General features: G+C 46.6%; 1 protein-coding gene across 1 annotated transcript in view; it reads right to left on the bottom strand.

The window, feature by feature from the left end:
* The window catches only part of ldb3a (LIM domain binding 3a), a 210,520-nt gene that overhangs the window by 130,478 nt on the left and 66,193 nt on the right, over positions 1-13,849 (bottom strand). The window contains exon 4 of the mRNA XM_085970260.1: positions 2,990-3,065. Within this exon, the coding sequence (XP_085826386.1) occupies positions 2,990-3,065 (76 nt within the window). The remainder of the gene's footprint in view (positions 1-2,989; positions 3,066-13,849) is intronic.

Here is a 13,849-nt window from a genome sequence, read left to right as displayed (position 1 = left end):
GACTCGTAAAAATCAACATTTCATTGTGCAGTACACACGTCTACTGCATATATGACAAATAAAATTGAATTGAATTGAATTGAATTGAGAACTGGCCAAGCACAAATAGTTTAAGATTAGATGGGTACTGAGCGGTTTTGCTAGTCTCGTGGGACAGGGAGAGGCTTTGCAGAATCTCTCGCCAGGAGACAGAACCCAGGAGGGAGCTTACTAATAGCCTGTGTTATGAATGATGAGACAAATGGACTTTTTCCATGCTTATTTTCTTACTGCGATTCCTCCACCATGATTGGGCTGAACAGGCAGTGAGTAATGCCCTCACTGATGGCCTTGCTGAGAGGAATTTAAGATTGCCACATCAAAGAAGTTCTCCACAGAATGTCTGCTGTCGGCTTGTCTGGAAATACCGCTTTTAAAAGCATCAAGCAGGATAGCAGAGAGAATCCTTCTGTGATTCTCAAGGTCAGCGATGTTGGCACTGGGGAATGGAAAACTCCATTTTAGGCATCCAAGTTTCATCAAGTAAACCCAAATCAGGGGCAGGCCTGTTCGATGCAGAGCAAAGATGCCCCCACTGTCCAAACTGTGTCCATGAGCCCCAAATTACAATGATCACCCTTTACTGAATTTTAGCTTTCCCCAAATAGCACGATGCCTTACACAGATGGTCAGTTAGTGCCAGCTTTGCCGAGAGCTGGGCCGAGACTGCTCAAATCCTTTCATGTCGGGCTCCTACAGCCAGTGGAAAGAAGGCTTCTAGTCGGATTTGGATTTGATCTCCAGTATGAAAGGTCAGCGTTGAACCCACTGTGGGACCCAGTCCCCCTTCTGGACATTTAGCACAACGTGACTATGCAGAGAAACACACTTTCCCTTCAGAAAGCCTTGATAATGTCATCAGATCATTATAAAAATATTGGATTCCACCACTGGCTTGGGTAACAATTGAAAAAAAAAACTCCCAAATCTCTGGAGTCATCACTCAAGTTCACAGTTTAACTATCTCAATCCTCCATTACTTTTACCGACACACACTCTCCATTGCCCAATCATGCAGTGAATATATAAATCACAGAACCAGTTTGAAAGTTCTGCATTGATTGGAATGGACCTCCTGTGTCCAATCACTAGATTGCCCGGTGTTGCGAACAGCGAAAGGTACAGGGCAGTCCAGGCAAAGAGCATCTCACAACTAGAAAGCAGCAAATCCAATTCCCAGGGTTTAATGTTGGTCTGACTCGCTGAGTTTGGAGAGACTGTTCAGTCTCCACTGGCAGAGCAGATGAAACAGTGCAATGTTGGGACAGTTACTGCAGTCCTCTAAATTAGTTCTGAATATCTCCAGCCCACCTTCGCTCAATGCTCGCTCTCTGAAATGAACTCCCTCTGCTGTGCATGATTCTCAACTCTCGTGTGCTCCCATTTCTGCTTTTTTGGGGATGATTAATATTCAGAAGGTTTCAATTCACAAAAAGTGTTCAATTACTAGAAGAATCAATCAGTTTGCAGCATAGAGAGTCGGTGCGCTGGGAGAAAATCCATGCCGTGCGTCACTTTGCTCAGAGGATCTTTGGCGGGAGGCTGGTGTTCAATTCTTCCCAGTGCTTCCCATCTATTGGGACTAGATTCACTGAGGAGGTAACACATTACAGCAGCTGAAGGCACAGGTCCCATACGGTGAATCTCCAGGAGGCAGCTTCTTCTGTTCCACTCAGGAAAAGTTATTGCAAAGACCAGGCAGATTTTAAGTTTAGTGTTAATAGTAGAATTTCTTCTACTCTTCTTCAATCGCTCCAATTCTTACCCTGCTTGTAGGGGGGTTATTAACTCCCTTACGGTACACGGTTCCACGGGGGTCGACTGCCCTCGCCCAAGTGGTCATTATTCACGTGCAAGCCTTGACGGTAAGTCTGACCAACTGTGAAAGGCATCACAGCCGAGCGCCAGAGCCAACTGATGGCCACACGCATGCACTTCTGCGAGCGTCGCTGTGTAGCCATCGGGTACAAGCAGCCTGGCCAATTACCCTTCCCCTAACCCCGGGTGCTGCGGATGACTGTAGCACCGTCACCGCTCCCACAGGTAGGGTCAGTTGGCTCAGCACGGATCAAGCTTGGGAACTGCGACTCAGAGATAGTGACCCCTGCGGCATCAACCGTTGTAGCAATAGAATTTCTGATCATTTCTGCTGAATCTTAACTGCTAAAAGGTGGGAGGTTTCAAGATGTTCATTCCCGGTTATATTTACACCATAATTATGGAAAACACAATTGTCTCAGTGGTTGGATGCTTAAGTTAATTAGCTAATTTAGTGAAATTGATTAGGAACCTACTTTAAGGGTGTCACATTCCTAACCGTGCTTGGCAAACAGCCCTTTGCTTATGAATAGTCAAGACAACAACATAAATCACATCAAAACATATCTTGTCCGCAAGATCATCAACCTGAAACGTTAACTCTGTTTCTCTCTCCACAGATGCTGCCTGGCCAGCTGAGTATTTTCAGCAATTTCTGTTTACATTTCAGATTTCCAGCATCTGCAGTATTTTGCCTTTGTAGTGGTGCTCCTTTAACATGTCTATGGTTAATAGTCAGTCTGAGTAAGGCAAGGTTTAAGTGGAGAGGGCACATTTTTCCATCTTCCTTCTCTGAAATCGTCCCTTCAGTTGCTGCACAAACATACCACCGGGGCGGCCTTGACCATCACCTTTCAGGTGTGAATTCTGCGCAAAATGATGTCGCCAATGACTGTTGTATCTTGCACAGGAGCTAGCCTCCACAAGACAATTAAAAAAATCCTGGTAATGGGCACCATGTAAACAGAGATACGCTCTACACAAGAGATTCACGTCCTCAGAGATAAGTCATACACAGACAATTACACCACTTTGGCCACAGGGCTAAGAAATTACAAGGCAGGGAATAAGAAAGTGAGAGTGTATTGACTGCAGAGCCATCATTAACTGAATAATGCGGCACTGATCTTACCTTTTGATGAGGGATAACTGGCATGGGAGAGTCTATGCGAAGATTTGCAGTGGGAACTGGACCTGGGCGTCTTGATCTGAAAGAACAAAATTATTTTTTTTAAATATTTCTTAAAACTATGAACAGTTGCTCCTGCTGTAGCTAGATGGGATTAGAACCAGCCTCCTGTTTAAAGGGTTTCTCCCAGACAATTGCCAGAATTACTCCAATTTTCTCTCTCTTCCAGTGAGGAAATACCTGGGATTGTCTCAGCACCTCCTGTGCTGGGCATAGCTGGAATCCATTATTATATACTAAAAACAATGGGTGGTCTCAATACGAACAGTACTGCACCTGTAGTGATTGAAACAGAGGCAGACCTAACGTTGTGTGACAGCCCACAGGCGAATGCAAGGGATGAATAATGTGAGGGCTTTGGACACCATCCCATACCTCAAGCGAGATGAAATTTGTCCCCAAACTGCTCCCCTCCCCAACAACCGAGCAGGAACTTGGCTCTCCTCATTGCCCCAAACCACAGCACTTCAACTCTCAACCCCTTCCCTCACTCATCAAGTTAGCAGCACATCAACCCATGACCCATGGAGCAGAATTGTGGCCACCCGCCCCCACCCCCCGGAACTAATTGTTTGTGGCCTATAATCTGCACCTCCACTGAGCAAGATCTTAGGCCTCAACCCTTTATCACTGAGCAAAATTTCAAACTTTTTCCTCCCCCTGCCCCACTGCATTTCCAGTTCCAACCTACTTAGATTGCCAATCCTTCCTACCCCCCCCCCCCCCCCCCCCCCGCCGGCCCTCACAGGCTACACCTACCCCATTTCAATTCCCTTTTTACAATAAGCACCCCACACCCAGACTACGTTTTACATCCACAGCAACCCCATCTCCAACTCTGCCACATTAACTCAATTATCCTCTACCCTCCAACCTGGCTTCATCTGAAAAATTCAAAATCGTCTCGACTAACCAAGGGATCAGCTAGTACATAGAAAATCTCAAGGCTGGAAGAGACCAAAAGGTTCATCAGTCCACCTTCCCATTCAACTAGCTGCTTATCCAATAATGTGTTTCTCTTCAAGATGCTACCTTCTACTTTGGAGATTTAAGCCACTTGCCTCACAACCTACCTTGGCGATCTAATCCCAAAAACTGATCAAGCTCGGTGATATTTCTTTATTTTCTGCCTGAAATCAACCTTTTCACACCCTACTTTTGTCTCCAATTGTGCTGTCCATGAGGGAATCAAGTCTGGGATGACAGCACAAGAGAAGGTAAGTGGAGGAGTAGTGATGGGTGGAAGGAGTAATCAAGAAAGGCGTTGAGTTAATTGTCAAATATAGCTTTAACCCATTCCCCTTGCTGCGGTCAAGTTGCCATATTGGCTGCTTTGGGTAATTCAGTGATGCCACACACACAGTAAGGAAGCCAAACTCAGTGAGCATAGGTCAGAGATAAGGTCACATCATTGCATTCCGATTCTCTGACCAGGAATTCTGTGGACGCGGCTCCATGCTGGGAGTGTAGGACCACAGATCTTTGGAACAGTGCTGGGCTAGAAGAGATTGACATTTCTTCCTTTTGGTTTGGAATATTCTAACAGCAAACAAAGATGGCTTATAATATGAAGCAAAATGGTTGCGGGTTTTACAAGAGAAGGAACTACCAGCTTAGTCTGTTGCATCCCACCACCAGTGCTGCTGGAAACATCTGCTGCTCACACTGTAGAGGTCTCCTCCCAGGTTCCAACTAGGGAGACGGCCTGATCAGATTGAAGCCCATTTGGGGTTTTTTACGCTAAATATTCTCTTCAAGTTCAGTATTATTGGCTACTCCAGTGAGTGGACCTCATGTTCCTTACAACAGAATGTGCCTTTATCTGCCCAATATCTAGGCAAATATAGCGAGACCCCGAGTTCAAACAGAGGACTCTTGTACTATACTCCAGCTTACTGAAATAAATCATATGCCAGCGTGCAATCAAACATACACTGCACCAAACAGAGGGCCAGGTTATAAACCAACAGATAAGTTCATTTAACATTAAACAGGTAAATGAACAGTATCCAATGTGAACAGAACATTGACAGAAATTACAGACTTCACAATCCTCCTTGAAATGTCACAACAAACACACACTTCTGTACTAAGCTTCAACATAGAATCCTTGAATTGCATAGAATTTACAGCACAGAAACAGGCCATTCAGCCCAATTGGTTTATGCTCCACACAAGCCTCCTCTCACTCTACTTCATCTATAAAAATTAATCAGCATATCCTTCTAGTCCTTTCTCCCTCATGTGCTTATCTAGCCTCCTCTTAAATGCATCTGTGCTATTCACCTCAATTAGTCCTTGTGGTAGCGAGTGCCACATTCTAACCACCGAGTAAAGAAACTGGTCGCACACTTCTTACACAGGAAAACTCCATCATGGAGCCTCTGACTAGCTCAGTAACTCTGTTGGCTTCACACTGACTGGCAAACCGAATGTAGAGTCAAACATAAACCCGCAATTGGAGGTGTTGACCCACAGAGTTGTCCATCAGAGACTATAAAGAATCATTAGACCTGCTCCTCTCAGACCTGACCCACATCTTAATCCAAGACGCAACTGTCAAGTCAACCCCACTGCTCTAAAAAAAGACATCAATCCCATAGCATGTTGCACTTGAATGGGATGACTTGGTTCATTAATCTGTGTTAAATACTGGGCATGATCGGTTAGATAGCCACCTTCCAAGTACAATGGCAGCAACCAAAATCAAATCAGATAGACTATGGCCTTACTGAAATGTGCACGACTCTGCCTGTGCACCAAGGTGTGAACATTTCCCAGACCGTAATACATATCCATGCAAGCTGCAGAAACAGCTAGCAGTAACTAGACAGTGTAGCTAGTTTCGGAGAGATTCACTGTAGCAGCTCCACGCCACAGTCTGCCTGTTGAGAGCATCCCTCATCTGTGGCCGTGCCTCTCCACTCCCCGCACACAGTTTGAGACTTGTGGTGTGAACAGCAAGAGGATGAACCTACTGCTCACTACTCCACTGGGCACGTCAGTGCTTTTCTATGGAGAAGAGGTACAGCAGGCCATAGAGCTGATGAGAGGAAGTAGATATAGTGAGGGGGAGACATTAAGAAAGGGTCAGGCAATCATCTCAGGACACTAGAACATCCTCATGACACTCATCAGTATCAATGAGAAATGGCAATGGTACTATCCTGGTCAATCCAACAGATCTATCACCTATTTTCATCAATCTTATTTAGCATATTGGCATGAGGAAAAATAAATTACATTTTAATATTCATTCTTGGTAGGTAGGCATTGCTGGCAAGGCTGGCATTTATGGCCCATCCAAGACAGTGGTGGTGGGCCTTCTTCTTGAACCGGTTCAGAGGGCAGTAAGGAGCCAATCACATGTGTGGGGGACTGGAGTCACAAACAAGCCAGACCGAGTAAGGGCGGCAGGTTTCCTTTCATAAAGGACATTTAAATCAGCGCACCCGAATATTGTGTATGAATACCCTTCTCTTGTGCTATTCTTAATTCAAATCACCTTTAAACTGCTTTGCTTATACCTCACGCCACGATCCCACCCCATCGGTTTTTGCACATGGTAAAGGGCGGCAACCTGCCCCTCAGTCCTGAAGGTTATGAGGGACCCGATCCCTTTAGTCTGAAGGGCGGAACAGGAGGCAAAGGGAATGCTGCAAAAATATCAGATGACACTTACTCCACCATTCACCCCAGAGAGTGGAGATTAGGAGCTTCGTTCAACCCCTTCACCCCAAGCATGGACACTAAGGAAAATCAAGTGATCTGGGGATAGGGTGGGAAAGTGGATTGATGTAGAAGATCAGCCATGATCTTATTGGCTCGAGGGGCCGTATGGCCTACTCCTGCTCCTATTTCTTATGTCCTCATGTTCATTGCACAAGACCGCACCCTGCGATAACCACATGTCACCAAGATCAAAGCGCCCAGACGATGCAGCGTAGTCACGGCACTTTGAGACCTGCACTCAAGGTCTAGTGTTCTGGAAGGAGAGGATGGACATCTGGACCACAGGATACACTGTCTCAAGCCCAGTCAACTAGAGATGAAAGATAATTGATTGGGGGGGGGGGGGGGGGGGGAGGGAGGGAGGAGGCGGGGAGCAGAGGAAAGTAGGGTAAAAAATTTTTACTTTTTTATTTATTTATTTATTTATTTTAAACCGGAGCCAACCAAATTCCCAGCTAAGAACAAACACAAGATTTGAGAACATTGTTCAGATATTTTGACATTCATCCCTTTTCCAAAAACTTATTTTCCCTCAGGATTTAGAATATTTCAATATTCCTGGACTTGCCTCAGTTTATTATAACTGGCAACGTTCAATGGCCATGACGGAGATAGTGGATAAAACCCAGCAAATCCTACAGTGCACAGCGAGTGAACGGGATCAATTAATTCCACTCTGGTAGCCAATGGCTTGAAACATGCTGCTGCCAGAATTCCACAAGGATCTTGCAGTTCAATTCCCAACATGTCCTTATAAGGGAAGAAAGAGAGAAAGGAAGGAAGGAGCGAGAAAGAAAAAAAGAGAGGGAAGGAAAAAGGTAAAGAGAAAGCAAATACAGACTCCATAGGGTTCATCTCTCACGTTAAGCTCATTTTATCACAGATGCATAGCGGGAACCTCAAGGATTTAGAGCTTTTACTGCTTTGGATAGAAATCTCATACTGTCCTGTCAGCTTAGCTCGGTTGGTAGCAGCCTTGCCTTGGTGTCAGAAGTTGTGGGTTCAAGACCAAAACTAAAGCTTGAGCACATGATCTGGGCCGACAGTGCTGTATTATTGGAGGGTCTGTCATTTTGGTCTTTGCTGGTCATCTGCTTTCCACCTGTCCTGAACCGGATGTGTCCTCAGGTCAGTCATCGATTGGACAAAGCCCAAGCAGATAGGATTGTGGAAACTCCTGCCCTGGGAAGGTGGAGGTTAGCAGAGCAGGTGGGTCGTTCTCATGGGACATCAACTCCACTTTTCCACCCTATCCCCATATCACTTGATTTTCCTTAGTGTCCATGCTCGGGGTGAAGGAGTTGAACGAAGCTCCTAATCTCCACTCCCTGGGGTGAATGGTGGAGTAAATGCCATCTGATAATATTTTTGCAGCATTGCCTTTGCCTCCTGTTCCGCCCTTCAGACCAAAGGGATCGGGTCCCTCATGTGGTCAGTCAGTGACGGAAGCTCAGACATAGAGGGAAGGCCGTCCCTCCAATGGGACACAAAGGACACGAAGTGCACCAAAGAAACCCCAGAGGTGTAGTGGGCAAGGGTTGGTGTAATGTATGTACCTTTAAGGGGGAGAACTACTTTTTACAGCTCCTGTATCCTGTAGTACCGGCAGTGACCACACCTGTATATAAACCCTGAGTAGTGCTCTGTATAGTCAGTTGCAGTTTGAACCCTCATTCAGTAAACACCTGTTGATCATTCCCTGCAGTCTTTTGTCTGATTATTGAAGGACACAACATTAAGATACCCGGATCTAACATTGGCGACGAGAAAGATTCGAACCTATCTGCAACTCTGCATCACCTCCCAGGGATTCGCTCCTGGACAACAGTGGAAGGAGGTCGAGTCCAGAAGCACGGGCATCGCAGGGGAGGCTGTCGAGAGCCAGGCTTGGCTTTCCAGTCACTGTGGTCCAGCGAAACGGGCTGGCAACAGGTACTGCACAGACCCTTCCCGGACAGCGGCGGCTAGAGCCGACTGAGCGGCACAAAAAAAGGCCGAGCAGCGTCGACGGGGGAGAAAGGCGAGAGACAGCAGAGCGCAGCCGGGGTTCAAGGGCCGAGCAGCGTCAACGGGAGAGACAGGCGCGCAGGAAAACGAGAGGCGCTGCCATTGCCACGAGGACCGCAGAGAGCGGCATTGGCAGCAGCGCACGAAACCCACAGGGCGTCGCCATTTGCCACGAGGACCGCCGTTGGCAGCAGCGCGGGAGACGCCATTTTAAACCGCAGCGGGGAAGAAAGGAAAGCGCGGGAGACGCCATTTTAAGCCAGTCTAACCACACCCAAAAATGCCGGAGAGTGGCAGTATCACAGCGTTCGACAATGAAGTCGAAGATTGCGTTCGACATATGTCGTCCATAGAAGTATACTGCAAGGCGAATGAAGTGCCAGATGACAGGAAAGCGCTGGTATTGTTGAATTCAATGGGTGCAAAAACGTATGCCTTACTACGAAACCTAGTAACCCCAGAGAAGCCAGTAGAAAAGGATTTTGAAAACATAGTGTCAATCCTACAGGACCACTTAAACCCCACACCGCTGCTGATAGCAGAAAGATTTAAGTTTCACAAAAGGAACCACCATAAAGATGAAAGTAATGCTGAGTATTTAACGGAACTGCGCAAGCTATCGAAACACTGCCAGTTTGGAACGGGACTAGCAGATACTTTAAGGGACAAGTTTGTGTGTGGGCTTCAAAGTGAAGGAACCCAGAAACGGCTTCTATCAGAAAAGGATCTTACGCTGGACAAGGCTTTCAGCATTGCATTATCACACGAAGCAGCCACACGGGGCGCTGCAGAGATACAACGGAGACCGCAAGAATATGGCACAAATGAAATGTCATACGGACCAGTGAAGTGCTATCGCTGCGGCAGAACAACACACGACCATAATGATTGCTGGTTCAAGGACAAAGGTGTACAGACAGTGTGGAAAAGTAGGACACATAGCAAGAGTCTGCAGGTCGGGAAAGAAAACTAGCAGCAAGAAATCTCCACAGGAGAAGTACAAGAAGGTACATAAGGTGACGGAGAGTAGTTCAGACGAACAGAAGAGTGATACAGACTCCGGAAGCAAGGAGCTGGGTTGTCTGAAACTACATAATGTGATCAAAATGGAGGATCACCAAACTATCTGGGTCACGCTCAAGATAGCAGGAGTCCAAGTGAAAATGGAATTGGACACAGGATCAGCCCTAACAGTCATAAACCGAAGGGACTACAAGCGGCTATTCTCACATATACCCGTGAGAAATACAAAGATTGTCTTGAAGACGTACACGGGGCAAAAAGTCTACCCCAAAGGAAAAATAAGGGTGAACGTTATATATAACGGCAAGGAAACGCCAAAAATGGACCTATATATATTGCCAGATGGAGGACCACCACTACTAGGACGTGAATGGATCCGGAAGATACAGCTAGATTGGCATTCCATACAAGCACTGACTGTAGATGCCAAAAAGGATGACAACGTCACACCTGGACGACTGTCAAAAATGCTAACTGACGCACAAGAAGTGTTCCAGCAGGGACTCGGAACACTAAAAGGCATAACAACGATGATCAAAATAGAGGAAAATGCAAGCCCAAAGTTTTTTTTTTTTTTTTTTTTAAGGCCAGACCAGCACCTTATGCGATCTGCCCAGCCGTCGAAGCAGAGCTGGAAGGTTTGGAACGTTCAGGAGTACTGTCCAAAGTGGACTGGAGCGAGTGGGCTACACCCATCGTTCCTGTAATGAACAGGTCGTTGAGTAATACGCCTGGGGAACCAAAGAAGGTTCGCATCTGTGGGGACTTTAAGGTGACAGTGAACCCAGTCCTTCACACTGTACAATATCCGCTTCCGCGGATTGAAGATATTTTCGCCTCGCTATCTGGAGGGAAACGCTTCACTAAGATTGATCTGGCCCAGGCATACCTGCAAGTGGAGGTAGAAGAAGCCTCGAAACAGTACCTCACGATCAACACTCATAAAGGTCTCTACCAATACAACCGGCTGGTGTTCGGGGTAGCATCAGCTCCGGCTATTTGGCAAAGGGCAATGGAACAAGTCCTGCAAGGGATTCCAGGGACCCAGTGTTATTTGGACGACATCCTGGTCACGGGCGAAAATGACAGTGATCACTTCACCAACCTGGAGCAGGTGCTCACTAGATTGAAGGAATATGGGCTCCGAGCTAATCGCCACAAATGCGAGTTTTTCCAGAAGCAGATCTCGTATTGTGGCCACGTTATTGATGAAGAGGGGTTACATAAGTCCCCTGAAAAGATTGAGGCAGTAGTCAAGGCTCCAGCACCGGAAAATGTGTCACAACTGAGGTCGTTCCTCAGGCTGGTGAACTACTACCATAAGTTCTTGCCGAATTTGTCTACCGTACTACACCCACTGAACACCATACTGCAAACGGGGGTACCATGGAAGTGGAGTGACGAATGTAAACGAGCTTTCCAGAAGAGCAAAGCATTGATCACATCAAAAGAGGTGTTGGCTCATTTCAACCCAGCACTACCAATTCGGTTGGCGTGTGATGCATCACCCTATGGCATTGGAGCGGTGCTGTCGCACAAATTCCCGGACGGCTCGGAGAGGCCAGTAGCCTTTGCGTCTCGGTCACTAACCTCAGCCGAGCGTAACTACGCCCAGATTGACAGGGAGGCCCTCAGCCTAGTGTGGGGAGTGAAAAAGTTCAATCACTATCTGCACGGGCAGAAGTTCACCTTGCTGACTGACCACCAACCACTTGTCTCCATCTTTAATCCAAAGAAGGGCGTTCCGGTGATGACTGCGCAACGGCTACAAAGATGGTCCCTTTTTCTAGGGGCGAACCAATATGATATCGAGTATAAGGGCACGAAACAGCATGGAAACGCTGATGGGCTATCACGCCTGCCACTGCCTACTGCGGAGGAAGCACCAGCAGTGGATCCTGTCGAAATATTTCATTCGACTATAATTGAATGCTCACCAGTAACTAACGCTGGTATAGAGGAGACCCGAAATGACCCGACACTGTCTCGGGTATATGATTTGACGGTGAAGGGATGGCCAGCACATGGCGACTCACTGTTGCCAGCATTCTCATCCAGAAGAGAACAGCTGTCAGTATGCCAGGGGACCTTGATGTGTGGATCCTGAGTGGTAATTCCACCCAAGTTAAGGGAGAGAGTGCTCAATGAGCTTCACGAAGGTCATCTGGGAGGGGTGAAAATGAAAAGCCTTGCTAGGGCTTATGTGTGGTGGCCGGGGATCGATCAGCAAATCGAGGACCTGACAAAGAGCTGCTCAGGATGCCAGAAGGTCCAAAATGCACCACCACATGCCCCTCTACACCCATGGGAGTGGCCCTCATCTCCATGGCAACGGGTGCATATTGATTTTGCTGGTCCATTCATGGACTCAATGTTTTAATAGCAGTGGATGCGCACTCGAAATGGCCTGAGGTGATCAAAATGTCCTCCACCACCATGGAGAAAACTATTGCAGTCCTACGGACCATTTTTGCCAGGAACGGCTTGCCAGAGCAGATTTGCTCTGATAACGAACCACAGTTTGTGTCCGAAGAGTTTCGAAGATTTATGAAAAGGAATGGGGTAAGGCATTACACATCCGCTCCGTATCATCCAGCCACAAATGGATTGGCTGAGAGGTTCGTACAAACCTTTAAAAAAGCAGTAAAGGCCATGTGCGATGACGACATTCCACTGCAGCATAAGGTGGACAATTTCCTGTTAGCCTACAGAAATGCGACACATGCAGTCACCAACCAGGCCCCGGCCATGATGTTCTTTAACTGAAGGTTGAGATCTCGTCTGGATTTGCTCAGACCAAACGTACGAAGAGATGTTGAGAATAAGCAATTCCAGCACATCAATGAGAAGCCGACAAGGAGCTTCAATGTAGGGCAACCAGTCTTGGCCCGCGACTACCGAACAGAGAAATGGCAACCAGGAACGATATGCACATGGCAGGGGCCACTAATGTACACAGTGGATGTTGGGGAGAACATTGAGAGACGCCATGCTGACCAGATCCTAGAGTCACAGGAACGAGTCAACCCCATGTCTCGGCCATACGTACCTCGTGAGGAACCCGACGTACAGGTCGCATCTACCTCAGAAACAATAGCATTGGAAGCTGATGAATCAACTGACGACAGGGTGTTAGAATCGCCTCCGCACCAAGAGCGAGACACTCGGGAAAGGCGCTATCCAGAAAGAATCAGGAAGCCTCCCCAAAGACTGAATTTATAAATAGACTATTTCCAGTTAATGTTGCATGTTAAAAGTGTTAATTGTAATTAGTTTGATATTTAATTGTTAAATGAGTGTTATGGTACTGTTAATCTAAAAGGGGAGGAATTGTAATGTATGTACCTTTAAGGGGGAGAACTACTTTTTACAGCTCCTGTGTCCTGTAGTACCGGCAGTGACCACACCTGTATATAAACCCTGAGTAGTGATCTGTACAGTCAGTTGCAGTTTGAACCCTCATTCAGTAAACACCTGTTGATCGTTCCCTGCAGTCTTTTGTCTGATTATTGAAGGACACAACATTAAGATACACGGATCTAACAGTTGGCACCAATGTTCTGGAGCTCGGGGTATTTTGAATGGACGGTGCAGCCCCTTAAAGGGGCTGCACACCCAAAAAAAGGGTTGGAACAAAATGAAATTCAGTTAATGAACGTTGCTTTCACTGGACAAACCCAGGCAGCCGTAGATTCCAAAGGATGACAGCAAACTACAAGAGTGAGTCTCTCAGGTGCCAATGGGCAATGTTAGACAGTTTGCCCACTGCCGACGTGTGGGCAAAAGGTCAGTTTCCCAGATTAATTATTGTTACGTGTGGAAAAATAAATTCAAATAATTCTGTAATAAGGAAATTAAAATGTCCATGTCTGTGCAATGAAGATTTGACTGAATACACAATCTGCTACTTTATCCTGTCTATCTGCCCAGACACTTGCATTCTATTTACTCTAAATAAAAATCATTTAAAATATTTTATTGCCCCCCCCACCAATACATGGAGATTCCCTCTTTTCAGCTGCTTTTCCTGCCTCTGCGCCA

The sequence above is a fragment of the Somniosus microcephalus genome, chromosome 29 (genome assembly GCF_052327205.1).
Source record: "Somniosus microcephalus isolate GS21.2 chromosome 29, FLI_Smic_1.0, whole genome shotgun sequence".
NCBI lineage: Eukaryota > Metazoa > Chordata > Chondrichthyes > Squaliformes > Somniosidae > Somniosus > Somniosus microcephalus.
Note: the sequence above shows the minus strand (reverse complement) of the source record. Positions and strands in the feature narration are given on the sequence as shown.